Raw genomic sequence first — 26,148 nt, forward strand, 5'->3', positions numbered from 1 at the left:
ACAGCACGCCCGCGACGCGCACGAGAGGGACGACGCTGGGCGAAGCGTCGAGACGCTGCTCGCACCTACGCCCTCGTTCCACCGTAGAAATAGGATCCGACGGCCGAGAAATGCGCGATGACGTGGCCCAATGGATAGCCTGAGCTTGGCTCAGGTTTCGAAGAAAGAGATTATACGAATTGGTGAGGACATGCCAATGGAGTATTGAGTAGAATTTCACATGTGGGTTACTACGTACCCTGGGTACACCAATCGAGTATCCAAATATAGTATTTGTTTGGAATTATAATTCACCTAGATTATATAAGGTAGATTATGGATCATAGGTACTATGGTAAAAAACTATCTTAGGATCACACTGGGACCACAAATAATCTAAAATAAGTAGTCTCAAGTTATTTGTGATTCTAAGATGATCTTTTACCCTACTACCCTTCAACCATAATCTAACTTATATAATCTAGAGGTAAATAAATAGGTCCTGAATCCATATCAAACTATCAAAGAGTCCATGGACGATCAAAGTCCAGATAACACTTCTACACAGAGGATATGTCACTCTCGCTGGCAACTTTGATGAAGGCATCTTCCAGCGTTGCATCAGACAGGCCCCAGGCAGCGATGTTCAGCCAGCCCTTCGCATGCTGCATTGCCTGAAACACTTGGCTGATCCTCAACCCCTGCTTCGGCATCTCGAACTTCTGCGTCCCCGCGATGCGGTAAATTCTGTTCGCCGCAGGGCAGAGGGACTGGACCAGCTGCTCCACCACCTCCTCCTCGCCCGCCGCAGTTGTTATGGTGAGCACATATGTGCCTCCATACTTGGCTTTCAGCTGGAGAAGTCATGTTACGGTGGACAAATCTTAGCACCTACCATAGATCAGTGGTCATGTCTGAAAACAGAGTTAAGTGACATGTATAAGGTCTACCTCTGTAGATGTCCCAATGCACTGCAGACGCCCGTTTACCATGATTCCTATCTTGTCGCACAGTGCTTCAGCCTCTTCCATGGAATGCGCTGAAAATTGAAGGCGTAATTATGTTTTGAAGTTCATGGTGATGGCTGATGAAAAATGCTGTGATTAGCTAAGATGAGAATAGACTGTAGTGTCTGAAAAAAATTATAGCTGGAATATGGTACTTGTGAGAATGATGGCCCTGTTCTGTTTGGCAGACAAGACAGCATTCCACAGTGCTCTCCTTGATGCTGGATCCAATCCAGAACTTGGTTCGTCCATGTAAACAACCTATAAAATGCTCCCAACACATAACCTTTGACATGGGCAAATACTACTGTTTCTAACTGTACAAGAAATGCACTCTATCTCCTGAATTGTGGACAGATGGTGAAATACAAGTACCTTAGGATCACCAATTAGGGATATAGCAACGCTGAGACGGCGCTTCATGCCTCCGCTGTATTCTGCCACACGCTTATCAGCAACACCACCATCAAATAAGCGTACACTTTTCAGAGATTGTTCTACAGCCTGGAGGAAAGGAATAGTAAACTTTGATTTAATTGCTATACAGGAAATCATTATAAAACTCAGTTGATTTTATTTCAATGTGAATTGTGTGTGTGTGTGTGTGTGTGTGTGTGTGTGTGTGTGTCTTCGAAGTTCAGAATTATGATATTCCAAGTTGTGTGGATGAGCTCAGGACGGACCCAATCCTAAAATATACAGATCCGGTATGACTTCAAACCAGATAGCATGGTGCATCAGATTCAAGGGGGTGAATTGTAGTGGCAATGGAATTTATCAGGTTCGTGGAAAGAATGTCAAAATAAACAGCACAAAATTAACATGTTGGCAGACATTACCCTGTCTAATGCTGCACATCTCAAATTCTTAAGCCTGCCATAGAACAACAAATGCTCTCGACCCGTCAGTGTTTCCCATAGCAAGCTGCAAGGAGATGATCAATGGAAAGGAGTAGTTAATTCACCATAAACTATACAAGAATATTTGTCAGAATCATGTAAGCCTTTTCTTTTGAAACAGAAGTTGAGAGGTGGGGGGTGTAAAATTACTCAAATTGTGGACAAACACCAATTCCTGTATAAATCCTGTCCATGTCCGATCGTATGTCCATTCCATTAATATAAGCCGTGCCAGATGTAGGTTTAGTAAATCCAGTCAACTGTTGTCAGGTTAGGAGTTAATCAAATTTGATAATGTAATGTGGCAATGAAAAGTCAATTATATATGCACATGAACTGATGAACAATAGCTAGAACCTTTTGGAATAAAGAGAAAAACATGATGTTTCCTGATTCAAACAAATGTGTATACAACAGTCTTAAAATCGGTCATATTTCCTTGAAAAGAGAAACTGCAGTGTTCAACATGCTGTATAAAAAACTGATTATTCATCTAGAACTATACATACTTATTACCATGCTGATGAGAGAAGTTTTCCCAGCACCATTTGGACCAAGAATTCCGAAACATTGCCCATGTTGCATAGAAAGTGATAACCCTGTGACAGCAATTTTCTCTGCATTTCCATCTTGTCCATGGTACACTTTCTTAAGATTGTCGCATATGATCGAATAACTACTATCCGATTCTTGTAAGAGTTGTTCAACTATCTCCCTCTGAAAGGAAAGAGCGGAAAGCAAGATTATTATGCCAATAATTTGGTGGAAGCACGTTCATGCAGGAGTAATTCCACATAATATTTTTTATCTTAGTTTGTTGTATCACACTATCAACAACGTCCAAGTTTGCTGGGAGGGTTTGAGGTATTGAGGGTTGATATGATGTTTGAAATATCAAGTTAACACATGGCATACTTCAATCTATTATTCTGATTAAATCAAGCATATTGATAACATGGAGGTGCACGTACCTCTCTCAAAACATCAGTCCTGTCCATTTCAACCGAATATTCAAATTCTTGAAGTTGAATAGTCTGCTTCTGAGAAGCCTGAGAACTCCCATCGACGTGTGAGGGACAAACTGATACCATTTTTCTAATTCCATTTCCGAGGGTACCGAATTCATCCAAAAAGAATGTTAACAAAAGGAACGTGGCCCACTCGAGTGCCATTATGATGAGAATATCTTTCATTCCATTTTTACGATCACTCAAGTCTCCCCAGTGTATTCCAGAAAAGTCCGTACGATAGAAAGGTGATGGAGGTGGAGAAAACTCATAGATTATGCGGTACAGAGCAAATGGCGGGAAGAACTCCATCAGTGTAGTCCAACTTCCTAAAGCACATGAAAAAATGATATTTTTCTTAAAATAATAGTAGGGATATAAGATATATCACAATAGACTGAGCCATATAGCAAGAAGTTTTTGCACGGACTTGAGAGGGACATATCTTCAAAAATAGGCCTGAATAAATATTCTCCTAAATAGCCCGATCCAATTGTGAAGAGGTATGCAGTCACTACACGAAACAGTATCATATAATGAGTCGATAGCTCGCTGGAACCATCTGAAGGAAAAGAAATGTGAATACTTGAGTAGAATCATACCACTAGCAGTCCTCACATTGGAAAAGTATGTCGCCATAAGGAAAGCAAACGAAATTTGCAAGTTCATATAGGCGAAATAGACCACGAATAGTGCCTTGTAGTCACTCAATTTAAATAACATTATACCTTGCAACAGAAAGACAAGTAATTAGTGGCAAACTCGTAGTTCCATGATTCAAAATACACAAATGGTCTCTGATGTATACTTTGAAGATCTTCCAAGTAAATTTTGCACAAGCCTAAAGCAGCTACTATTAGAAGAAAACAAAATCAAACTAACATATGTGTATTATCAACCACTTGTGCAACCCTGACAACTTTAACATTGATGTCCTTTTTATTTGGAATATTAATGAAGCACATCTCTTCAAAATGTGAAATGTATTGTCTTACCAGCCCCTTTGCCAAAAACAATCAAGATGAGCATATACAGTAGCGATAGAAGAAGAAAATAACAATAGGATATAGTCCAGTATGCCACATCTCCTAGACCATGCATCTTCATTATAGTTCTTAGCTTCTGTTGCTTCTCGTAGACTAAATTGCTTAGGATGACCTGCAATAGCAACATGTTATATGAGATTCTCTGAGTAGCTAATGTCTACTATAAGAAAAAGAAAAGAAGTGTCAATCTAGGTGCATTTAAATATATGGTAAGGTCATACCGGGAAAAGAAGCATTATCATCCATACAAAAACCACCCTCCCCACTAAGAAAGATATATCAATAGTCATTTCAGATTGAGCTCTAGGCATGTCTTTAACAAACTCAAATTGCATCTTAGGACCACCGGTCCTCAATTGAAGGTATGCATTTGAGACCTGCAAAAGCAGATAGGGGCTCCATAAAAATGAGTAGCACAATGCATATAAAAAATCTGAATTATTTTTTGAGGATGAAATTATTTAGTAACAGAAGGTTTTGACTTTAAAATTAATGGACAGTCAATATCATAACTATTTTCCTTTCATTTTGTGGGGTGGGGGATTAAACCTTATATCCTTATTGCATTTATATATGTTGTGGCAAATATATTTAGGCTGGAAAAATACTTTTTTTCAAATTGAAGGAAGAAAATTACCAGATTCAGTAGCCGCGGAAGTCGAAGCATGATTGGTGCAAATGAAAGTGGAGATAATGGCAAAACTGAAGATTGAGTAACACCCTTGTAAGTTGAGTTGTATGAGACAACCAAGTTAAAATTGTTGAGGTCTGAGCTTGTGAGGTCATATGCTGTAAACAGAACAGCGTAAGTTACACAATCAATTAGAGTGGTCAATTAAGGAGGGGGGGAGGGGGGGGGGAAGAAAAGAACAAGGAGACGAATGGTAAAACCTGAAGCAATTTTATTGGTCTCCTTATCCTCTTGGCAATAACCTCTGTATAATTCACTGTTCATGATTGATGAGCTCTGACGCCACAGAAATAATCCTTCAATACATTCTGCATCTGCTTCAGGCCGGTTTAGTAAAGAAAACAGGTCTTAATCTGGTCATATTTCAGAAACGGTACACAGTCTGCTCATATTTCAACCAATCATCGAATGTTTGTGGAGAGAAAATATCTGGGTAAAATTCTGAATAGTAATCCTGTTTCCCTTTTCTAAAAAAATCAGAAAAAAATTGCATAATTGTTCGCGTGTGATAAGCACAACTCTGTAAATATTAAGTCATCGTTTGATTTCTCTACATAGCTCCTGTGTGGCTGTGCCTGTGAGAATCTCACCTTTGGTGAAATTGCTGCGACCTTCTTGGACTGGAAAAGAAAGTTTTGAGTTCGCGGTACAGTTGCTCTGAAGAAAAAAAAGGTGGCTGTACTGATCAAAATCAGAACCAAGTTCATCAGCACCTCTAGAGAGAGCGCGCACTGCATTTGTACCCTGAAAAAGTTTTACAAAAAAGTAAGATCAATGAGTGAACCGTACCAGTGAGCATCACACAAATTAAGGTCAATTTAGGGAACCAACCAGCACGAAATCAGCCAAGGTGGAGATGTCGGCTACAAACTTCAACCCATCATCATGCTTGGGGAGCATGTTACTCATGACACCTGCAAGCAAGGGCCAGAAACCTTGAAAATCGGAACCCACAAGAATACCAAAACGATATTGCAAGAAAGAAACTTCTAAATTTTACTGAAAAATATGCACTGCATACTTTCTGCAAATGGCCGGTTGGTACCGGTGACAAGGAACCTCTCCGGAGAGTGTTTCGGCGTATCCGTGACGTTGGTAGAGTTGAAGGAACCGAGTTCATCCTCAGGGCCTGAATCTAATGGCAGTTGCAGCACTGGGGGCCATTTCGGTGCGATCGGCAGGGGGCATTCGATCGGGCATTGGAGCCCTCCAACCCTGTTCTCGATCGAACTCTTGGTGCTGGCAGTGCAGTAGCCGCAGTCGAACCCGGACTTGTGCGCCCCTGAACTGCGGTAAGCCAGTATCACGATCAGCTGCGTCCCTCCTAGCAGCAAGCATATGAGGAACGGGAAGCAGACGAGGCAGCAGTTGGCCCTGCAGTTGCGCCTCTGCAGATTGGCAGTGTAGAACACGTCAGAGATAAGCGTGATATCAGTGAAAAATAATAGCTTTGCAGCGCGGTGAAATGAGAATTTGGGGGTTTTTCATATGCGCTGAGGTCAAAAGATGCAATCGTGGGGCTAAACCAAAACACATGACCTGCATTCCTGAATTCCTCGAAATTCACAGAATCTCGAGCACGAAGTACTGAATCTTTCAGAAGCAAAAAAAAAAACACAACGAAAAAAATCTTCCAACAAAAAAAGGAGTCCAAGATTCAAGAAGCACGAAGAGAGATTCGACTGATCATCAGGAGTCAGATCGAGGACGACGCATCACCTGGATCACGAGGTTCTTCCTGAAGAGCGCATTGGTCTGCGCGAGGCAGTTCGCCGAGCCCATCGCCGCTCCTCCTCCTCCTCCTCCTCACCTTGCTTGCAGAGGACAAGAGAAGAGACGTTGCTGCCTGCTACACTTGGAATGGGAGCAGAGGCGTGTGAAGTGTGAACTGGCCCGGCGTAGTGTACTAGCGCTACATAAGCAGCAGCAGGCCACGTGCAAAAGACGGTTCTACCCCTGGACTCCTCCACCCTGCACACGGCAGGAGAGCGCCCTTCCTTTGCCCCGAAGCAAGGTCAGTTTCGGCAACTCGCAGCAGGACGTCGCTGAGGCTTGCCGTGGCATTGATTCCACGGGGTGGGTGGGTTTGGCTTTTGTGCATGGCCAGATTTAGCAGTGTGCCCCCTGGCCCTGACCTGATCAGATCAAATTTCGATGGCATTTGATTTCATCCACGGCAGCAAAACACCAATTTCTGGAATCCAGTTCCGGAAAAAGATTTGGCATTTATTGAAATGGGCATTGAAAGACTGGGTTTGGGATGGGTGTGGGGCCCGCCGTTTTTAAATGAAGTGCAACTTTTAGGTTGGTGTTTTCCGTTCGTGGGAATTCGTGTGGAACTTGTTTGCTCCGATTTTTGCAATGTGTTTGGTGGCCTAGTGATCGAAACAGGTATACATGAACGATTGAAATTGGGCAAAGGTTTAACTCACACGAAATGGTCCTGGTTTGATCGAAGCTTCCATGAAAATGTATGCATATACGGAAATAGTTGTGCAACGTACGTGGAAGTTTCACGGTCACAAACACTTTGTTTACCTAGTGACCTAGCTAGAAAGCAAAAGTCGCATCGTGCCTGTTGTCACGAGATCAAAACAAACCAAGAAATCAGGGATATCTTGTTCCAAAGCTGTTTAGCTATTGATGGAAGGAGAGAAACAACCTTCGGTTGGGTTGTCCAAGCGTATCCGTCAGCGCTGCACGCTTGCTTATCCTGAGACAGGATGCCGTCGCTCTATGCCGCTTGCGTCGTTGCCGGATGCTCCACAGTGTGTGTCCTAGTGTCGGACTGCACGCGTTGACTGGCCCAAACATCAGGCCATCACGGGCTCAACGGTGCAAAGCCACAAATAAGCTAGTAATACTTTGTGCTTTTGTCTAAAATCAATCATTCTAAACCTTGACTATAAATTATTTGAGTGAATTTGCCTTGAAAACAATTTCATAAAAGTATACTTTAATTTGCTATATCTTATTGATATATTATAATTAAAAGGAAGTAATAAAAGTTGTGTTTTATATACCATATGAATGTCTAAAATACTGTTTATATATTTACGACAGGACGGTGTAGGACTATGGGTTATTATGGATACTATACATACCAATAATGGCTAGTGTACATAACTAGTTAAATAGCCCCGTAGATCATTTGAAAAAAAAGATTGTCTAACAAATAAAAACTTTAATATATGAACAATTACTAAATCCAAACTAACTGTTCAAAAATTAAATCCAAATGTAAGGTCTTATTTGGAATACTCTCGACTAGCTCATAGATCTCGGTCATCAAAGCAAAGCAAGATTCTTTCAAATGTCTGAGAAAACCAAGCTTTTGAGCAGCTACCAAATGCATAACCTTGCCGATCCAGGCCCTTCCCCCAATCCAAAGTACCAAAAACACACCCCCAAGTAATGTCCAAGAGTCCATGTGCGATCAAAGTCCAAGTGCTAGTTCTAATCAGGGCATTTCTCACTCTCCTTGGCAACTTTGATAAAGACGTCTTCCAGCGTTGTATCAACCAGGCCCCAGGCAACGATGTTCAGCGAGCGCTTTGCCTGCTCCATGGCCTGGAAGACTTGAGAGATCTTCACCCCCTGCTTCGGCATCTCAAACTTCTGCGTCCCCGCGATGTGGTACGTCCTCTTCGCGGTAGGGCAGATGGACCGGATTAGCTGCTCCACTGCCTCATCCTCGCTGGCCGCAGCCGTTACCGTGAACACAAATGTACCTCCATACTTGGCTTTCAGCTGGGAGAACACATGTTGAGGGGATATTTAGCACCGTAGGTCAGTGGTCCTTTCTGAAAACAGAGTCAACTTCTGATAGGTACAAGTTTACCTCTTTGGATGTTCCGGTGCACCGGAGGCGCCCATATGCGGATATTCCTATCCGGTCGCATAGAGCTTCAGCCTCTTCCATCGAATGTGCTGAAAGTTGAAGGAAAAAGTTTCACTATTAATTCAAGTCCGGTTATGGTAGCAGATGAAAAATGTTGTGATTAGCAGTGATAAAAGTGGCTGATCAGTGTCTGAAAATGTTGGCGTGAAAATCTTACTTGTGAGAATTATGGCTCTGTCCTTTTTGGCAAACTTCACAGCATTCCACAAGGCTTTCCTTGATGCTGGATCCAATCCTGAACTTGGTTCGTCCAGGTAAACCACCTACAAACACGCTCCAAATACATAATCTTTCATTATTTGATCAAATACCTACTTTTTTCTATCTAAAAGAAATACAGTCTGTTTCATGGATCATGGACAACTTTATAGAACAAAGTACCTTAGGGTCACCGATTAGAGATATAGCAACGCTAAGACGACGTTTCATGCCACCACTGTATTGTGACACACGAGTATCAGCAACACCACCCTCAAATATCCTTAATACTTTTAGAGATTGTTCTGCAGCCTGGCAAAAGGAAAGAGAAAGCTGAGCATTTGACTATTGCTAGTTGCTACACCAGGACAAATTATTTTGGTATGCATCCAAAAATATGGATGAACAGTTATCAGTAACACCACAATATATGAGAACTTCCTTTTAGAAAAAAACAGAGAGAAATTCAAACTTATATTTGTAAAAAAGAGATTGTTTTCAAAAATTTGTAAACAAGAGATGGCTATAGTACTAACTGTAATTTAGTGTCTATGATAACCCAGATTTATCACAGACGTTTCTAGAAACATCTATCATAGAGGTACCACAGATGGTTAACTATCAATGATATATAAGGTAAATCGATCGATCCAATAATGATATTGGAAATGGAATATATTGGACTCGTAAACAATGCCAAAACACAATAGTAGAGTAAACTGCTGCTTGACATTACCTCAACTAATGCGGCACCATTCAATCTCTTAAGCCTGCCATAGAACATCAAATGCTCTCGGGCAGTCAGTGTTTCCCACAGCAAGCTGCATGGAAATATAAAAGTAGCGATCACAAATTAACAAATATTACACATTAATCTGGGGTTTCTCTCATATTGAAATAAAGAAAGGACACAATAGTATGGGTGAAAAGCTGCAATTACTCAAATTGTGGACAAACACCTATTCTTGTATATATCTCATTCATGTCCGTTCGTATGTTCAGTCCATCAACATAAGCCGTGCCAGATGTCGGTTTAGTAAATCCAGTCAGCTGAGATTAGGAAAATTTTGTCATGTGAAGTAGCAACCGAAAATCAAAAATATTTGCACATGAACGGAAGCTAGAAACCTTTCCAAATCATGGGTTTTAGTTCTATTTCAACATGAACCTCTTAAATTGATCACCCTTTATTTAGACAAATGTATGCCTCCACTCTTAAAATCGGTCACATTTCTTAAAAGAGATGTTTGATAGTTTTTTTTCCGATCACCAAGAGGCCAAAAATACTACTGTACAGACCAAACAATAACATGCTACATCTCAAGAATTTATAAAAAGGTTCGAGAAATTTACAATTAAATAATATGATTTACATACCATGCTAATGAGAGAGGTTTTTCCAGCACCATTAGAACCAAGAAGTCCAAAGCATTGTCCTCTTTGGATAGAAAGTGAGAAACCTTTGACAGCGACTTTCTCTGCATTTCCATCTTTTGGAGGGTACACTTTCCTAATGTTGTCAATTATGACCGAATAACTACTATCTGGTTGTTGCAAGAATCTACCAACTATCTCTCTCTGAAAAGAAGAAGCGAAACTACACCATTATCAACGTATTTAGTGAAAAATACATCCACGCAGGAGTAAAATCAAAAAAAAATACCAGTACCTAAATTTAACTTAAATAATATCACAAAATGTACAGTATCCAAGTTTGGTTGTGTGTATCTGCATGGGAGGGGGGACTACAGTATTAAAAAGATCATGATAAGTATAACATAAAAACACATAGTGTTATGTGTCGGATTACCAGAGGGATTTTAACCCTTCTAGCACTTGCTTGCACCTTTATTGAAAGATTGTCTTTCTTTATACAGAAGGTATTACTTGACCCCTAAGTAACGGTAAAAAGAGATTAATCTACTCTTTAACAATCCATATCTAGAAGTTTAGAGAGAGGCAACTTCCTAATATAGTACCTAACTGACTTAGGGGCACAACTGCATGCATCTAATGGATGTGGGTGAACAGGCCAGGTATGCAACCCCTCTTCTAAGCCCTATGGCCCACATGACATAACATGCAGATATGCAGATATAAAGATTTCGGGTGCACCTCGCTCATAATATCAGTCCTGTCTATTTCAATTGAAGCTTCAAATTCTTGAGGCTGTGTGGACGGCTTCTGAAGAGCCTGACAGCTCCCATCGGGGCGAGAAGCTGTTACCAACTTTCTAATTCCAGTTTGGAGGAACCCAAATTCGTCCAAATACAATGTGAAGAAAAGGAATGTGGCCCACTCGAGTACCATTATGATTAGCAAGACTAAAATTCCATTCTCCGGATCACTCAGGTCTCCCAATTGTACACCAGAAAAGTCTGAATAAAATCCCGTGGCTGGAGGTGGGGAGAGTTCATAGATTATGCGGTACAAAGAAAATGGTGGGAAGAACTCCATCAGCACAATCGAGCTTCCTGAAGCACAGGACAAAATAATGAATAGAAATTAAGTTTCTGAAACTTTATAGCCATAATAAAAGAAGAAAGTTGGGTGCAGACTTGAGACGGATGTATCTTCAACAAAAGGCTTGAACAAATATTCTCCTATAAAGCCAGATCCAATTACATAGAGATATCCTGACACTGCACCAAGCAGTTCCAAATGTAATGAGACTAGATACTTTGTTGCAACCATCTGAACGAAAATTATGAGCATTCAAGTAGAAGCGTACCAGTAGCAGTGCTAACAGTAGTAAAGAATGATGTCATAAGAAAAGCAAATGATATTTGCAAGTTCATGTAGGTGAAATAGACTATGAACTGTAACACGTAGCTATTCGACGCAAATAACTTTACACCTGGAAATAGAAAGACAAGTAAATTAATTTCAGAAGTGAAGTAGTTCAACCCATGATTAAAAGAGCATATATAGATGGACGTGATGTGTGTTTTGGAAGATATTCCAAGTAACATTTCTAAAATCACAAAGCAGTAATTACTAACATAAGAGATAAAAGAAAACATAAAATTATTGTAGGTTTTATTTTGGAAATTGTGCAATCATAATCACCCTAGCTTAATTGTGCAATCATAATCACGCTAGCTTAGAAAAAAAACAAACTTAATGGAGCACTTTTCATACAATTCTTAAAGGTATCATCTTACCAACAATGGAGCCAAATATAACCAATAAGAGCATATAAATTAGCGATATAAGAAGAAAATAGCAATAGGATATAATCCAGTATGCCATATCCCCTAAGCCATGCATCTTCATCATAGCCCTTAGCTTCTGCTGCTTCTCATAGACTAAACTGCTCAGGATGACCTACAATACCAATATAATATGGTTAGAGTATATAGATTGTTTGTTTTCATCTTTGGTATTTTCTTATTATATGACGGTTATTTTGTATATTCTCCATATATCATGCACATACATATATTTGTCCTAGAGTCCTCAGATGACTACTCAGTCCATTTCAAATTATAAGTCATTTTGACTTTTCTACATAGTTTTTACTATATATCTAGACATAGCGTATATCTAGCTGCATAATAAAAATTGTATACCTAGAAAAAATGACCTATAATTTAGAACGGAGGGACTGCCAGAGGTATTCATAACATAAAGTTGTAACTAACTCTAGAGTAAAACAGGTCATACCGGAAAAAGAAGCATTACAATCCATACAAAAATCAGCTTTCCCACTAGGAAAGATATATCAGGAGGCTTCATAGGGTGACCATCTCTAGGCATGTCTTTGGCAAACCCAAATTGCATCTTCTTATTATTATCCCTCAATTGAAGGTACGCGTTTGAGGCCTGCAAAGTAGCTACAAACTCTATAAAACCAAAATATAAACTGAAGTTTTGACTTTAGATCTGAGCTTCTTATTACATGTACACAAGGTCTACCAAAGGGTTGGGAAAATGGTAGTATTTTATAAAGATATGACCTGATATTTTCTTTCAAGTTGAGAAAGAAATATTACCAGATTCATTAACCGTGGAACCCGAAGCATGTTTGATTTTTCAGGATTATATTGGACAATCAAGTTTAAGTTCTTGATGTCTGAGTTTTTGAGGTCATATGCTGTAAACAGAAGAATGTAAGTTACATAATCAATTAGAGATATAAATTATGGGTAGAAAAATACTAATGGGATGGTAACACCTGAAACAACATCATTATTATTCTCTATCCTTTCTTTGATTTTGTCTTCTTTGTAACCTCTATACAATTCTTTGTTCATGACTGCCGAACTCTCTCGCCAATCAAACAATCCTTGAGTGCATCTTGCATCTGTTCAGACTTTTTTCAGTTAGGAATAGCAGTTAGGATAAATCCAATAATACTCCCTTCATCCCAAATTATAGGTCGTTGGCTTTCTTTTTTATTCATAGATTTTGCTATGTACTTAGATATACATACGTCTAAATACATAGAAAAAATATATAGAAAAAATATGAATCTAGAAAACCCAAAACAACCTATAAGTTGGGACGAAGGGAGTATATTTTAGCTGTGTTCCCACTTTCCTTTCCTTTTTTGAGAAAAAAGCTTGCATTAGTATACCCAATATATGTTTTTTCAGCATTTATATATCACTTCATAATAAACACTAAGTTATTATTAGCTTTCTCTGCACATACATATATATAGATTATATAAATATCTCACATTTGGTCGAACTTTCAGGACCGTACTGGACTTGGAAAGAAAGTGTGGAATTCGGAGTGCATTTGCTCTGAAGAAAATAAAGCGCCCCCATGCCAAATGCAGATTCGTAGCCACCAGAGCCAGGACCCGTTGCATCTGTTGCCTGCATGCAATAGCAATTAGTAGACTGACGGCCACCACACAAACAATGATCTCATCATCTACAGATAAATGGAGCCCGTCCAATGCAACGAACCAGAGCAAAATCAGCCAAGCCGGAGATGTCAGCCGTCAGGTTCGGCGACGCGTGTGGCGGGAAAATGTTGCCCGTGAGACCTGCAAGAGCATCAGGTTTTGATTTAGGGAGGGGGGCCATTTTTTTTGGCAACGAACAAAGGAATCCATCATGATCTGGCTGGCTGCATGAACATGTACTTTGTGCGAAGGATTTGTTGCCGCCGGTGACGAGGAACCTGGCCGGCGCGGCGCACGACTCCGGGCTCCTGCACGGCGGCGGTTTCGTCAGGGACTCGAGGAGCTCCTCGGGCGACTCTTCTTCTTCTTTCGCGTCGGCCGGCGGCGCCTCCCTGTCCTCCTTGGTGACGTCCTCCGCCTTCTCCCCGGGGAGCAGCAGCGCGACGGGCCAGCGCGGGGTTATCGGCAGCGGGCACTCCATCGGGCACGACAAGCCCCCGACGGCGGCCTCGCTGAGGCGCACGCCGGCGGGGCGGACACCGCCGTCGCAGCCCGCGCAGTCGACCTTCCCGCCGTCGTCCTTGAAGAACTTGTCGATGAAGTTCTGCGCCGCCCCGAGCAGCCCGCACACCAGCAGCGGGAACAGGAGGATGCAGCAGTTCGTCTTGTACGCGCGCTTCTGCAGAAGATTGTTGCTGGATTTGGATTATTAATTCGATGCGAAGAAACAATCGGGAATAATGGAATGGTCCTTGAGAGGCTGCACGCAGGATGTGAGACCTGGATGGCGAGGTTCTTCCTGAAGAGCGCGTCGGCCTGGGCATGGAAGTCCGCCGCCCCCGTCATCTTGCATGGATCGGACTGAGAGAGCCCGAGGCACGACGAGAGGGAGGAGGCAGGACTCAGGAGGAGATGCTACTGCTGCAGCAATTGGAATGGAGAGAGAGGAGGGGTCCCACTAGCAATGCAGCGCCTGGGCTTGGGCGTGTAGAAAGACGATCCTGCCCTTGGAATTCAACGTGGCCTCGAGGCCTTCTGAGTTCTGACTTCTGAGCAAGGTCAAATCTGGCAACGTCCATCCACACAGGATGCATAGACCTCCACTGGTTGTGAAGGGGGTTGGGCGTGTTTGGCGGGGGTTCTTACTCTGCATGGTCGTGTTTTCAAAGTTCAGGGCGCTTCAACAGCAGCACGTAGCCGGCGCCGCCGCCCACTGCAGACACTCCTGCTTGCCATGCAGTATGCACACGCTGAACCATCTCCGCCGCTGCGAACAGCGGCAGACGCTCGATCGCGAACAGTGGATTCAAACATTCCACCAACGTGGCGACTGCTTGTAGATCAAAATTCAAGAGGGATTTTGCTACTTTCATTTTATGTTTACTCCTAGAATTTTAGGGATCAATCGGGACAGACTCCGTACATATCAAGAGATGTACTCTTTACACGCCACCTATACTTGAAATACATGAAATTGTAGTCGATTTGTGCAAACTAGTGTCAAACTGGATAAGGTTAGGGTTCCAGCTTCCAGTTTAAGACAGGGATGCTTGCCATTCGTCAACAGCACCGGCGGAGCCAGTTTAACGCGACAGCCGGCAGAGGTGGGAGCAGCATAGACGGGTGGAAGGCAGTGTGAACAAAAATATTTCACTAGCGGTTAAAAGTCTGCAAGAATTTAATCTAGATTTGACTGTAAAATTGATCTAATGAAAATATTTAGGCACACCGCCACGCTGTGGGCTTTTGGCGTAGGGATGGAGCCAGGGGCCGTTAGCGGCCATGGCCCCCCTATTTGCGTCAAGACGCTTGAAGTACAAGTTTATCTTTTTATCTTTTCAAGTACTAGCTTGAAAGATAAAACTTGCACTACACAGATACGCAAAAATTTATATTTTTTTATATATTTAGTGCTTCTTCAACAACTTTATGTTAATAGGAGGGTAGCTGGGGAATGAATCAGAGAAGAGAATCTGGGAATTAAAAGAAGAACAGAGTAAGATCAAGGAAGAGCAGAGCAATGGTGAGCAGAGGAATGCTTTACTTGCAAGTAAAGTTGATTTGTTCATACATGGATCCTCCCTCTCTCTCTCGCTCAGGAAGAAGACCATATAGTAGTACATGGGCTCAGCCCGATTTTCGTGCACGCACATAGCGGATCCATTTCTCGGCCACCAGGTCTTGTGTTGGGTTCCCTGGGCCTTCTGCCGACTAGCGGTCCATATGTAGCTTGGGCTGCCTCCTGCTGCCCCTATATGTTGCATATGATAGTGGAGTCCTGACATTCCCCCTTTCTTAAGAATCGGCTTGCCCCCAAGCTGATGTCTAATATCAATTCTGTCGGGATCCCAAGGGGTTTTTGTTACTTTCATTGGAGATGTGCTCCTAGAATTCCACGGGTCAATCCGGAGAGAATGTACACATCAAGAGATGTACTCTTTACACGCCACCTATATTTGAAATGCCTCAAATTGTAGTCGATTCGTGCCCGGTACTCCATATTGGATTAGTCGGCGCGGCTGAAAGCATCTAAGTCTGTAATTCAGGTTTTGGTAATTAATCACAATATTTATAAACTAATAAATTTATTTGAGGTATGAGGGTAGGCTAATCCAAGATTGAATTGGGCTTAAATGGTTGCTATGGCGATAGCTCAGATGATCTCAACATGAAAAGCTTAAGGCATGCAAAGGTATATAATAGAGTTTTTCTATTTTACCGATTAAGAGGTGATTGGAGGATCATATTTGATCGGATTAATAGACTAGATAGTCGTAAGGGTCAATATTCATTGCTCGATAGTTCTAGAATGGCTCTCAAAAATACTTTTGAAAATGGCTTACTGGTTGTGAGAGACGTACGGTTATTTGACCTAGCCAAAAAAAAATTGATTTTCTTTTGGCTAGATAGCCATCACTTTTTTCGTTTGGCATATATAACTGAAAATGATCTGGAATGGTTCTGAGGCCCAGATCAGAGACAAATGGGCCTCGCTCCAACTGGCCGAACTACCTAGGGCCTGATGGCGAGAACATTGCAAATGGTCCCATCGTCCTCGCCGTCGAACCTATCGTCGTCATGGAGGACGGCATGGCGGCCCCCACCGTGATAGAGAACGGCACCGTCGACAGTGGCTCCCTTAAGACCGGGGACTTCACCGCGCCGCCGCCGCCGCCGCCGCCGCCGATTTCAAGGGACGACGCACTGTGTCCGTGGCATTCGCTCTCCGCGCGTCCGTGCTGTACGCCGTCACCACGTCGCTGGCGCTGTGGCCCGTCGCCGGCCGACCAGAGAGCGTCGTGTGGGTGTTCTCGATCTTCACCACCACCTACCTCGTCCTATGGACGATCATCCTCACCGAGACGACGCGCGCACGGCGGACCGTGTTCTTCTCCGTGTCCTACATCGCGCTGATCGCCGCCGCATCGCTTTGTCTATTGGACATCAGTGTCTCCTACTTCTTCGGCAAGGCGATTGGGACATTGGCCTACTCCCTCGGCATGATTGGAATGGCTGGACTATTTGGGTACAGCCTTGGCGTATACGACCATTACAAGCATTTGGTATCATTGGAGGAGGATGGAAGCAACGACATGGCGGATGAAGAGGAGGTCAAGGCATGTAAGGTGAGTGGATAACGCCAGGCCTTGAGTTGATATCAACATAATTTCACAACAGATTCTGTATGTCAGTGATATCAGCATGTTTTTTGTTGGGTACCATGTCAGTGTTTAGGTTGTGAAGTATACCGATGTTTCTTAATTCTTCGATGAATGGAACCATAGCTGTCATCCCAGTTATAAAGCGCTGGATTGCAGGCAAGCAGCAACCAGTGCAATGCAAAGTCATTTCTACATCTCTGAGGTTTTGCAAAGGAACAGGATGATGTGTCATGTGTATGCAAGCTTGTGACGGTGTGTCAGGTTGGAACCAGATGACCATGTTCCTTCTTATAGCGTTTTGCACTGTCAGGTTTAGCAAAGTTCAGGGCTTCAGGCTGCTCTAGTCCAAGTGCCGCATTCATTGCCGCAATTGGACCGACCCAAGAGTAGCAAAATCCACTGCCATTAGTAACAGATACATTTCAATCTGCATCTCCATGGTGAATTATTACCCTGACTTCAGAAAGTTCAGACACCGCATTGCACCCGGGAGCAGCCAGGCACTCAGGTCAGGTCACAGTGGACATGTCACTGTCCTTGGCAACTCTGACGAAGACGTCCTCCAGTGTCGTATCGGCCAGGCCCCAGGCGAGGATGTTCAGCCTGCTCTTCGCATCCTCCATGGCCCGGAACACTTCAGAGATCTTCAGCCCCTCCTTCAGCATCTCAAACTTCTGCGTCCCGGAGACGCAGTACACCCTGTTCGCCGCGGGCAAGAAGGACCGAACCAATCTCTCAACCTCCTCCTCTTTGCCGGCCGGAGTTGTTACTGTGAGTACACATGAGCCTCCATACCTGTCCTTCAGCTGAAAATAGGGTGGTCATGTAAGGATTTGAGATCATTGGCCATGTCTGGATATATGACTAAAGGCGTGTGTGTAAGTATACTTCTTTGGAGCTCCCAATGCACTGCAGGCTACCGTTGGCGATTATTCCTATCCGGTCGCATAAGACTTCAGCCTCTTCCATCGAGTGCGCTGAAAATAGATTCAAGTATGATGTTGTGATCCTGTGATGTGAACCTCAAGAACACATGTGAAAATGCAGTGATTAAATGCACTGAAGACGAACTGTTTTATGAGAACAAGGAACTATTTGGATAGCAGGGAACTGGATCCAAATCTTTAGGATTAGCTCGATTTTGAACAAAACCATAAAGATTCTTGAAACAATCCCTTAGTCCAAAAATACCCCCATGGAGGTGAAGTGAAGAACTGTACTGGTGAGAATTATTGACCGCTCCTGTTTGGCAGACTTCACAGCTTTCCATAGGTCTTTTCTAGATGCTGGATCCAAGCCAGAGCTTGGTTCATCCATATAAACAACCTGCAAAATGTTACATATGTAATTAGTTTTACAAATTCACAAATATTGGATTCTGAATCATGATCTCAGTTAATAAATAAAAATACCTTGGGGTCACCAACTAGAGAGATAGCAACACTGAGACGACGTTTCATGCCCCCACTGTATTTTCCTACAAGCTTATCAGCCACGCCACCGGCAAATAAACGCACGCTTCTCAAAGACTGTTCGATAGCCTGCAAACAACAAACAATTGCTTTCTATTAGTCCCTTGCACAATATTAAAATTTGGTTTTGAAACCAGATAAATAAAATGCTGATAAAATATTTTAACGTCTGCCTGGAATCATGACTGAAGAACACAAATGGCTCAATATTCAAGATCATATCTCCTACAGATACTGATTGTTAGATTTGCGAAGAGATGATGACGCCCCTTGGATCTTGCATAGGATACTTCTAAGTCTATATTGGTCAGCTCAGGACAACTCAGTCCAATCTGCCATGACGCACTCATATTAAAAGCTGTACATGGAATTGACTGGATGTAGTCAAGTGGTTTACAAAGATGGAAATGGAATCCCTCATATTCATATTAATGCCAAAATAAACAAGCAGCAGTTCACAAATTACCTCAGCTAATGATGTGCCCTTTAATTTCTTAAGCCTGCCATAGAACATTAAATGCTCTCGACCAGTGAGGTTTTCCCATAGCAAGCTGCATGAGGTGATCCAAGAAAGAGGAAAGTTATCACGAGTTTGCAACTACATAAACTAACCTGAAAAACTAGTTCAGAAACATCTGAGTGAGTGAGAACAGTTTACTCATCCTGTGGACAAACACCAATCCCTGTATAAATTTTGTCCATGTCCAAGCGTATGTCCATCCCTTCAATGTATGCGGTGCCAGAAGTAGGTTTACTAAATCCAGTCAGCTGTTGAAAGGTTAAGTGTCATTAAAACTTAATAACAGTATAAATGATGGATAACTACACATGTATAACAGCTAACATATGTTAGCAGAAACTTATGGAATTCAGTTAAATTATTACATAAACACACAAACATGTTTTTTCATATAAATGATGGTCACCTTTTGGGAACATGCTTTCGATACCATAACATTATTAAATCTAAATCCAAACTTACCATGTTAATAAGAGTGGTTTTCCCAGCACCGTTTGGCCCAAGAACACCAAGACATTGCCCACGTGACATGGAAAGTGATATCCCTCTAACTGCAATTTTATCTGCATTTCCATCTTGTCCACGGTACACTTTCTTGAGGTTGTCACATATGACTGAATAACCACTACTTGATTCTTGTAGGAGCTGTTCAACTACCTCTCTCTGGAAAGTGAAAAGGTTAAATTGGTATGTTCTCAGAAAGAGGTAAGAGAGACCTACTTCACAAGGTGATTTTGTTTAGGCAAATATGATTTTTATATATTACATCTTTAAGTGGGCCTTACATTCTTCTAATAAAATTACAGCAATATTCTTGCAGTAATTTTCAAAAAAAATATTTTTAAGTTCCATTATTTCCAACATTTTAGTGAATCCTAACTTCTTCTGCTTCATAAGGGACTTGTGATAACCACTTATAGGGCAATATTAACTCCGAAGGGAAATTTTCTATTCTTGGTAATTTTTTTAGGCTGTAGATTGTATGCTTTAAACTTATCAGTTGTGAATACTGATATTTCAACTAACTCTTGTCTCTTGACGCTATATGAAACAGAGCCGAGTGTACTGCAGAAGAGAGCAGAGGTCACCTCTTTGATAACATCTGTTCTTTCCATTTCAACGGAAGCTCTGAACTCCTGAAGTTGTGTGTTCTGCTGCTGAACAGCTTGAAAACGATTCCCATCTATGCAGGTGCGCACAAGTACTGCTGCTTTTCTCGTTCCATTTCTTAAGGAACCAAAGTGATCCAAATAGAATGCAGATAAAAGGAATAGGAACCATTCGAGTATCATTATGGTTAGCACACCTGCCAATCCATTTTTGGGATCGCTCATGTCTATCCACTGAATCCCGGAGGAGGTCATATAATTCTCAACCCGTAGAGATTGTGAGAATTCATAGATAATGCGGTACAACGAAAATGCAGGTAAAAGTTCCATAAGTCTGATCCAGCTCCCTTGGAATGAAAAAAAAAAAAGAATTTCCACACAACTTATCGGAAAAGAGGAATAAACCCTTAATTGACTTCATTAATAGGAAATGAACTAAGCACTTACTTGAGAGGGAAACATCTTCAACGTATGATCTGAACAAAACTTCTGCTAGAAGGCCAGACACAACTATATACAAATATCCTGTCACTGCATGAAGAGATGCCAAATAATCAGTGTGGATACTCCACATTTTCTGGTAAAATGAAGGAAAATGTCCACTTTATGGACATACTGAAGACATTTATGGACACATACCAGTAGCTGTCCTCACACTAGAGAAGTACGTTGCCATAAGAAACGCAAATGAAATTTGCAAGTTCATATAGGCAAAATAGAATACAAACTGTACTCCATAGCTATTCTTGCGGAAGAAACTTAAACCTAAAAAGAGAGATTGGATTATGATTAGGTTGTTTCCAATTTATAATAGTAACATGAGACTCCTTTCAGTTTCAAAAAAAATTAAAAAATAAAACATCAACAAATTGTGATAAACTTGGTCAGGTCTTTCATCTCAATCATAGGTGATTAGTTTCAGTCAGTAAGTGGGTGTGTGTGGGTGTGTTTGGGTCTTTGTATGACTCCTTTCTCTACTATTAATACAATGATACGCAGTTCTCCTACGTATTCGAGAAAAAAACAAATTGTGATAAAATCAAGTCAATAACTAGCTAAAACTTGTGCAGTGTCAATGTTTACATGATCAGAGTCACTTTAAATTCAACCTTAATTCCATTTTGATGATGATAAGTGCATTTTCCTAGTCTTAAGAGCAACTTATCATACCAAGGACAGAACCAAATAGCATGAAGGATAGCACATAAAGCAGTGATAGTAGTAGAAAATAGCAGTAGGATATAATCCAATACGGAAGATCTCCAAGGCCATGCATCTTCATCATTATCCTTAGCTTCTTTTGCCTCTCGTATACCATGTTTGTTAAAATTACCTGTGGAACCAACTCTGTGCTTCATGAGCTATTAAAAATATTTATAACTACTACAATTCTTTGCCTCTAAAAGTAACAAAAAATATATCAGAATATTCAAATGAAACAGAGATATAAAAAACACACAAAAATGTATTTCATACCGGAAAAAGAAGCTCCATAGTCCATACAAAAGGCAACTTCCCTACAAATGGAGAGATATCAAACCGGTCCAGGTAGTGTATAGCTACTCTAGGCATTCCTTTGACAAAATCAAATGACATCCTGAGCCCATTTCCTCTTAAATGAAGGTATGCATTTGAAGCCTGTAAAATTTGAAACTCTATGAAGTGTAAAATAATGGTGAAAGAGCAGTTCTCACGTGTTGTTCAAGTAAAATAATGACAAAAGGGTACCGCCACAAATAATTTGACTACAAAGAGTGTGCATAAGAAAGAGTATGTATAATGAAGAATCAAGAATGGCATGCGAGTGAGAATGAACATATTTGTAGAGAACTAAAAGACACGGATAAAAGAAAGTGGAGGAAAATTTTTTCAAAAAGAGAGAATCTATTATTTCTCTCCTTTGAGAAAAGCGATATATACCATATTAGCCAGTCGTGTAACTTGAACCGAATGAGGCTTTTGCACTGATCCTCCTTGATTAAGAAGAGGGACAGGGTCTTCTGCGCCATAATAAACATCATAGTCGTTTGATGCATTATATGAGATGATCAAGTTGAAGTTTCCCTGGTCAGAACTTAAGAAGTCATATGCTGCACGTAGAGATGGGGCACTTATTAAATGTTAACGAACAGCAGGTTCAAATAACTGATTAAAAGCATAAAGTTGGATTTAATATGACCTGCAGCAATTTCGTCGGTCATGTTCTTATCATTCCCTTGGTAATAACCTCTATATAGTTCATCGTTAATGAGCCACGAACTATCACGCCAGAGCATTAATCCTTCTGTGCATCGTACATCTGTTCCATGTTTCGATATTCATTAGGAATAAGTAAAATGTAGTAATAGAATTTCTAAATACGAAGACAGAAAAAATCTCTTGCGATTTTTTTTTATCGTTTTGCTATGTACTCAACTGCTCATAGACCGCACTGTCACTGTCACTGCCAGAACCAACAGCAGCTGGGCCACTGTCACTGGCTCATTGTAACGTAAAGCCTTTTATGTAGTTGAACCTAGCATGTTTATCGTCAGTGAGCGTCTGATCTTGCACGGAGAGAATTACCTTGATTCGCGATTTCATTGCCATATTGAGTTGGGTAAGAAAGCGTGAGGTTCGGAATGCACTTGTTCTGAAGAAAGCTTTGCTCGGAATGTCCATCAGTCGCCTGCAGATTTCCAGACATCACACGATGCTCAAAGAACCAAGGATCACGAAGAGAACCCAAAGATTACAACCTACCAGGACAAAATCAGATAGCGCGGAAACACCGGCCGACAGGTTCACCGAAGCATCATGAACAGGGAAGAACATGTTATCCATCACATCTGCAAGGTAAAAAAAAAGAAGAAAGGTTTAGTTTCAGAAACCACGGACAGGCAAACTAGCACTAGAGACCTTGCGAGTTGTGACTGCACTGGGATGAACAGCTTCCTTACTTCTTACAAAGGACTGGTTGCCACCGGTGACAAGGAACGTCGATGGGCAAGTCCCTCTGGCCCTGCACGAGGCGTCCGGGAGATCGGTGAAGGGGAAGAGCCCGTCTCCGGCCGCCCGGTACTCGGGCGGCGGGATCTGCAGGACAGGGGGCCATCTGGGCGCGCGAGGCAGCGGGCACTCTGAAGGGCACACCAAGCCTCCGAACGCGTTCCCGTCGACGCTGACGTTGCTGCACCCGCAGTCGAAGTGGGTGGGGGGCTCCGGCGACGACGACGAAGAGCGGTCGATGGCGATCTGCAAGCCGCCGATGACGGAGCAGAGGAGCAGCGGGAACAGGACCAGGCAGCAGTTGGTCTTGCAGGCGCGCCGCTGCGTCACAGCAGAGTCAGAATTGAGCGTCGAGATGAGTGATCACTGATCTTGGATAAACCAAACTTGAAAGCAAATAGCGTCGAGATGAGTGATCACTGATCTATGATGAGAGAGGCGAAAAAATGAATCTTCGTGCAACCCCGCAAATTGAAATCGAGGCTCGGCCAGTTTTAAAGGTTTGAATAGGAAAGAATTTTGAAAATAAACCGGAGATGGAGGCGCGTTTCACCTGGATCACGAGGTTTTTCCTGAAGAGAGCATTGGTTTGCTCAAGACGGCTTGCACCCATCGCCCTTGGAGTTGGAGAAGCCGAAGAGATGCTGCACTCCGGTCAGGTAACTGGCTTTGAGCTTGGCGGGTAACTCTAGCAGCCGGCCGGCCGTATGGAATGGCGGTTTTGCCCTTGGAGTTTTGTCGTGGCCGTCACGGCCGAGCAGACACATCCTCGGTCTTCCCGTTGACTCCTAGTCAGAGTCTGAGCGATTTTGCGCAAAGCGTCGATGTCAAAACATAAGTCGAACGTAATAATTTTTTCACGTTTTTTTTAGCAAAACCGTTTTAATTTCACGTTTTGATTGTATTCGATTTTTCACACTAATCGACGAAGGAAATCTGCTCTGACGAAGGCATGTATCATAATGTTTTTCCATTGTGGCTGTTCCATACTTCCATTCACTGAAATCTTTTCTGTTCAAATTTCCTACACAAGCTGCATGTTAGATGTTACTAGTTCACATGCTGTTACAGTGCCGGCATGAGTGTTAGGGTTTTCGGACCCAATTTTTCTCATAATCTGTGTCACATCTTTTCTTCTATGGTGAACAGCAGGAAAACTCTATCCTTTTCTTCTTCAAAGAAAAACAGTGCTTTCGTGGCATTTCACCAACACAGGGGAGATAACGTTGGATTTGGTGGTACGGACATGTGTCCATTTCTTGGTTTTCTCGAGCAACTATATCATCAAACAAAACCAGCAAGCGCAGCCAATCTGACATGTCACTTTCCATAATATTGAATTCAGTTCAACCAAACCGATACGGTGATCTCATATTTGGTGCAATTGGTTCAAAAATATAGTGGTTTTTCATGTTGCTACACCAGGTAACTCAAGTTAAACCCAAGAACACAAATTCCACATGGCAACTTAGTTATTCGCCGAAATTATCAAGGAATGAACATCCAAAAAGAAAACGGAGCACACGAATTTCATGAACTAACAATGGTCCAACACCGCTCGACCAAACCCTCTGTTATGTTTAGGCGTCGTCTCACGTTGGCCGCCACCGCCCTCTGCCCCTCAGGCCCTCACCAGCCGAGCGCCGGCACGGCGCGGCCGGGGCGGGCGGGCGCGACGAGGTTGCCGGCGGGGTCGTAGTTGATGACGCCGGAGAAGTCGGGGAGCTGGCACTTGCCGCCCATGAGGATGCCCCTCTGCCACACGCACGGCGACGCCTCCCCGCCGCCGGGCTGCACCTGGTGCACCGCCGCGATCACGGGCTCCGTCCGCCGCCGGCTCACGCTGGCCAGCGCGCGCCGCAGCCGCCCCGGCCCCGGCGCGGAGTGCGACGCGCATAGAGCCAGCGCCAGCGCGCACAGCGCCAGGAACGCCGCCACTGCCGCCACCGCGGCGCCGGGGTGGCCGTGGCCGCCGGACGACGCCGGCAGCGCGGCGGCGATCGCGTGCAGGCGCAGCGCGAGGTGGCGCGGCATGCTTGCTTGCGTCACGGAATCCCGGAAGTGTTTTCTCTCTGAGCGATCGGGTGATCGAGCTGACTGCTGAGATGGTGAATGCCCTGGATTCTGCTGCGTTGGAGCATGCTGGATTTGATGAAATATATAGCGGCAAGCCAATGAAGCCAGATTCCCAGGCTTTTTGGGGGAGTAGTTTACTTGCTCTGCCAGTGAAGAGCTGCGTGGAGTTGGTGGTGGCGCGAAGACTGGTTTGCTAGCTCTGCAAGTTCCAACTTCTCCTGGTCTTAGTCCTAACTGAACCATTCTGCTTCAAAGCCTTGCAGAATTCAGCTGGCTCTCTGAGAGTAATGGAAGCCGTAAAAAGTCTAACGACTGCAGCTTGTAACAGATGTATTACTCATATCATGAGTTATGATACCTTTTTTGTGTGAGATTGAAAGGATGGAAAATATTTCAGCTTGGATCAATTCACCCGCTGAGATACACAATACGTTGCCAATTCTGCTTCTATCTGCGAAGCATCAGTGGGTCAGGAAGAATAATTCCAACTTCTCCAGGTGGAGTCCTACCTGAACCATTCTGCCTCAAAGCTTTGCAGAATTCAGCTGACTTTCTGAACGAAACCTGAAGCTGTAAAAAGTCTAAAAAAAATGGCTGCACAGAGAGGTTGAAAGGGCGGAAACCATCTCAGCTTGGATCAGTTGACCCGCTGAGATAGACGATGTGTTGTCATTTCTGCTGCTATCTCCGAAGCATCAGTGGGTCAGGATTCAGGAACAGCTGGATAATTTTAGT

General features: G+C 42.7%; 4 protein-coding genes across 4 annotated transcripts; all 4 read right to left on the minus strand.

The window, feature by feature from the left end:
* Positions 1-214: 214 nt before the first annotated feature.
* LOC101758572 (ABC transporter A family member 8) lies at positions 215-6,489 on the minus strand. The gene is made up of 18 exons (XM_022825676.1): positions 6,349-6,489; positions 5,651-6,017; positions 5,461-5,543; positions 5,220-5,373; positions 4,830-4,943; positions 4,576-4,727; positions 4,160-4,315; positions 3,888-4,050; positions 3,495-3,620; positions 3,323-3,406; positions 2,857-3,221; positions 2,402-2,602; positions 2,036-2,145; positions 1,826-1,910; positions 1,362-1,490; positions 1,142-1,247; positions 930-1,018; positions 215-833 (listed from the first exon to the last, which is right to left on the minus strand). The coding sequence occupies exons 1-18, from the start codon at positions 6,409-6,411 to the stop codon at positions 540-542; spliced, it is 2,841 nt and encodes a 946-aa protein (XP_022681411.1). The 5' UTR covers positions 6,412-6,489; the 3' UTR covers positions 215-539.
* A 1,596-nt stretch (positions 6,490-8,085) lies between these two features.
* On the minus strand, positions 8,086-14,432 carry LOC101758979 (ABC transporter A family member 8). Its single transcript, XM_022826262.1, has 18 exons — positions 14,367-14,432; positions 13,827-14,265; positions 13,648-13,727; positions 13,413-13,554; positions 12,906-13,034; positions 12,724-12,824; positions 12,395-12,553; positions 11,893-12,055; positions 11,460-11,585; positions 11,287-11,370; positions 10,844-11,202; positions 10,106-10,306; positions 9,669-9,778; positions 9,465-9,549; positions 8,912-9,040; positions 8,688-8,793; positions 8,471-8,559; positions 8,086-8,379 (listed from the first exon to the last, which is right to left on the minus strand). The coding sequence occupies exons 1-18, from the start codon at positions 14,430-14,432 to the stop codon at positions 8,086-8,088; spliced, it is 2,862 nt and encodes a 953-aa protein (XP_022681997.1).
* A 3,060-nt stretch (positions 14,433-17,492) lies between these two features.
* LOC101778425 (ABC transporter A family member 10) lies at positions 17,493-23,991 on the minus strand. The gene is made up of 18 exons (XM_012846419.2): positions 23,891-23,991; positions 23,289-23,658; positions 23,092-23,177; positions 22,915-23,017; positions 22,529-22,648; positions 22,270-22,439; positions 21,826-21,987; positions 21,520-21,682; positions 20,989-21,114; positions 20,797-20,880; positions 20,329-20,696; positions 19,703-19,903; positions 19,379-19,488; positions 19,187-19,271; positions 18,661-18,789; positions 18,469-18,574; positions 18,137-18,225; positions 17,493-18,054 (listed from the first exon to the last, which is right to left on the minus strand). The coding sequence occupies exons 1-18, from the start codon at positions 23,948-23,950 to the stop codon at positions 17,758-17,760; spliced, it is 2,829 nt and encodes a 942-aa protein (XP_012701873.1). The 5' UTR covers positions 23,951-23,991; the 3' UTR covers positions 17,493-17,757.
* A 691-nt stretch (positions 23,992-24,682) lies between these two features.
* LOC111257993 lies at positions 24,683-25,937 on the minus strand. The gene has a single exon (XM_022828668.1). It carries the CDS (start codon positions 25,654-25,656, stop codon positions 24,967-24,969), a length of 690 nt encoding a protein of 229 aa, XP_022684403.1. The 5' UTR covers positions 25,657-25,937; the 3' UTR covers positions 24,683-24,966.
* Between the last annotated feature and the right edge of the window lie 211 nt (positions 25,938-26,148).

The sequence above is a fragment of the Setaria italica genome, chromosome I (assembly GCF_000263155.2).
Source record: "Setaria italica strain Yugu1 chromosome I, Setaria_italica_v2.0, whole genome shotgun sequence".
In the NCBI taxonomy this organism is placed as follows: Eukaryota; Viridiplantae; Streptophyta; class Magnoliopsida; order Poales; family Poaceae; genus Setaria; species Setaria italica.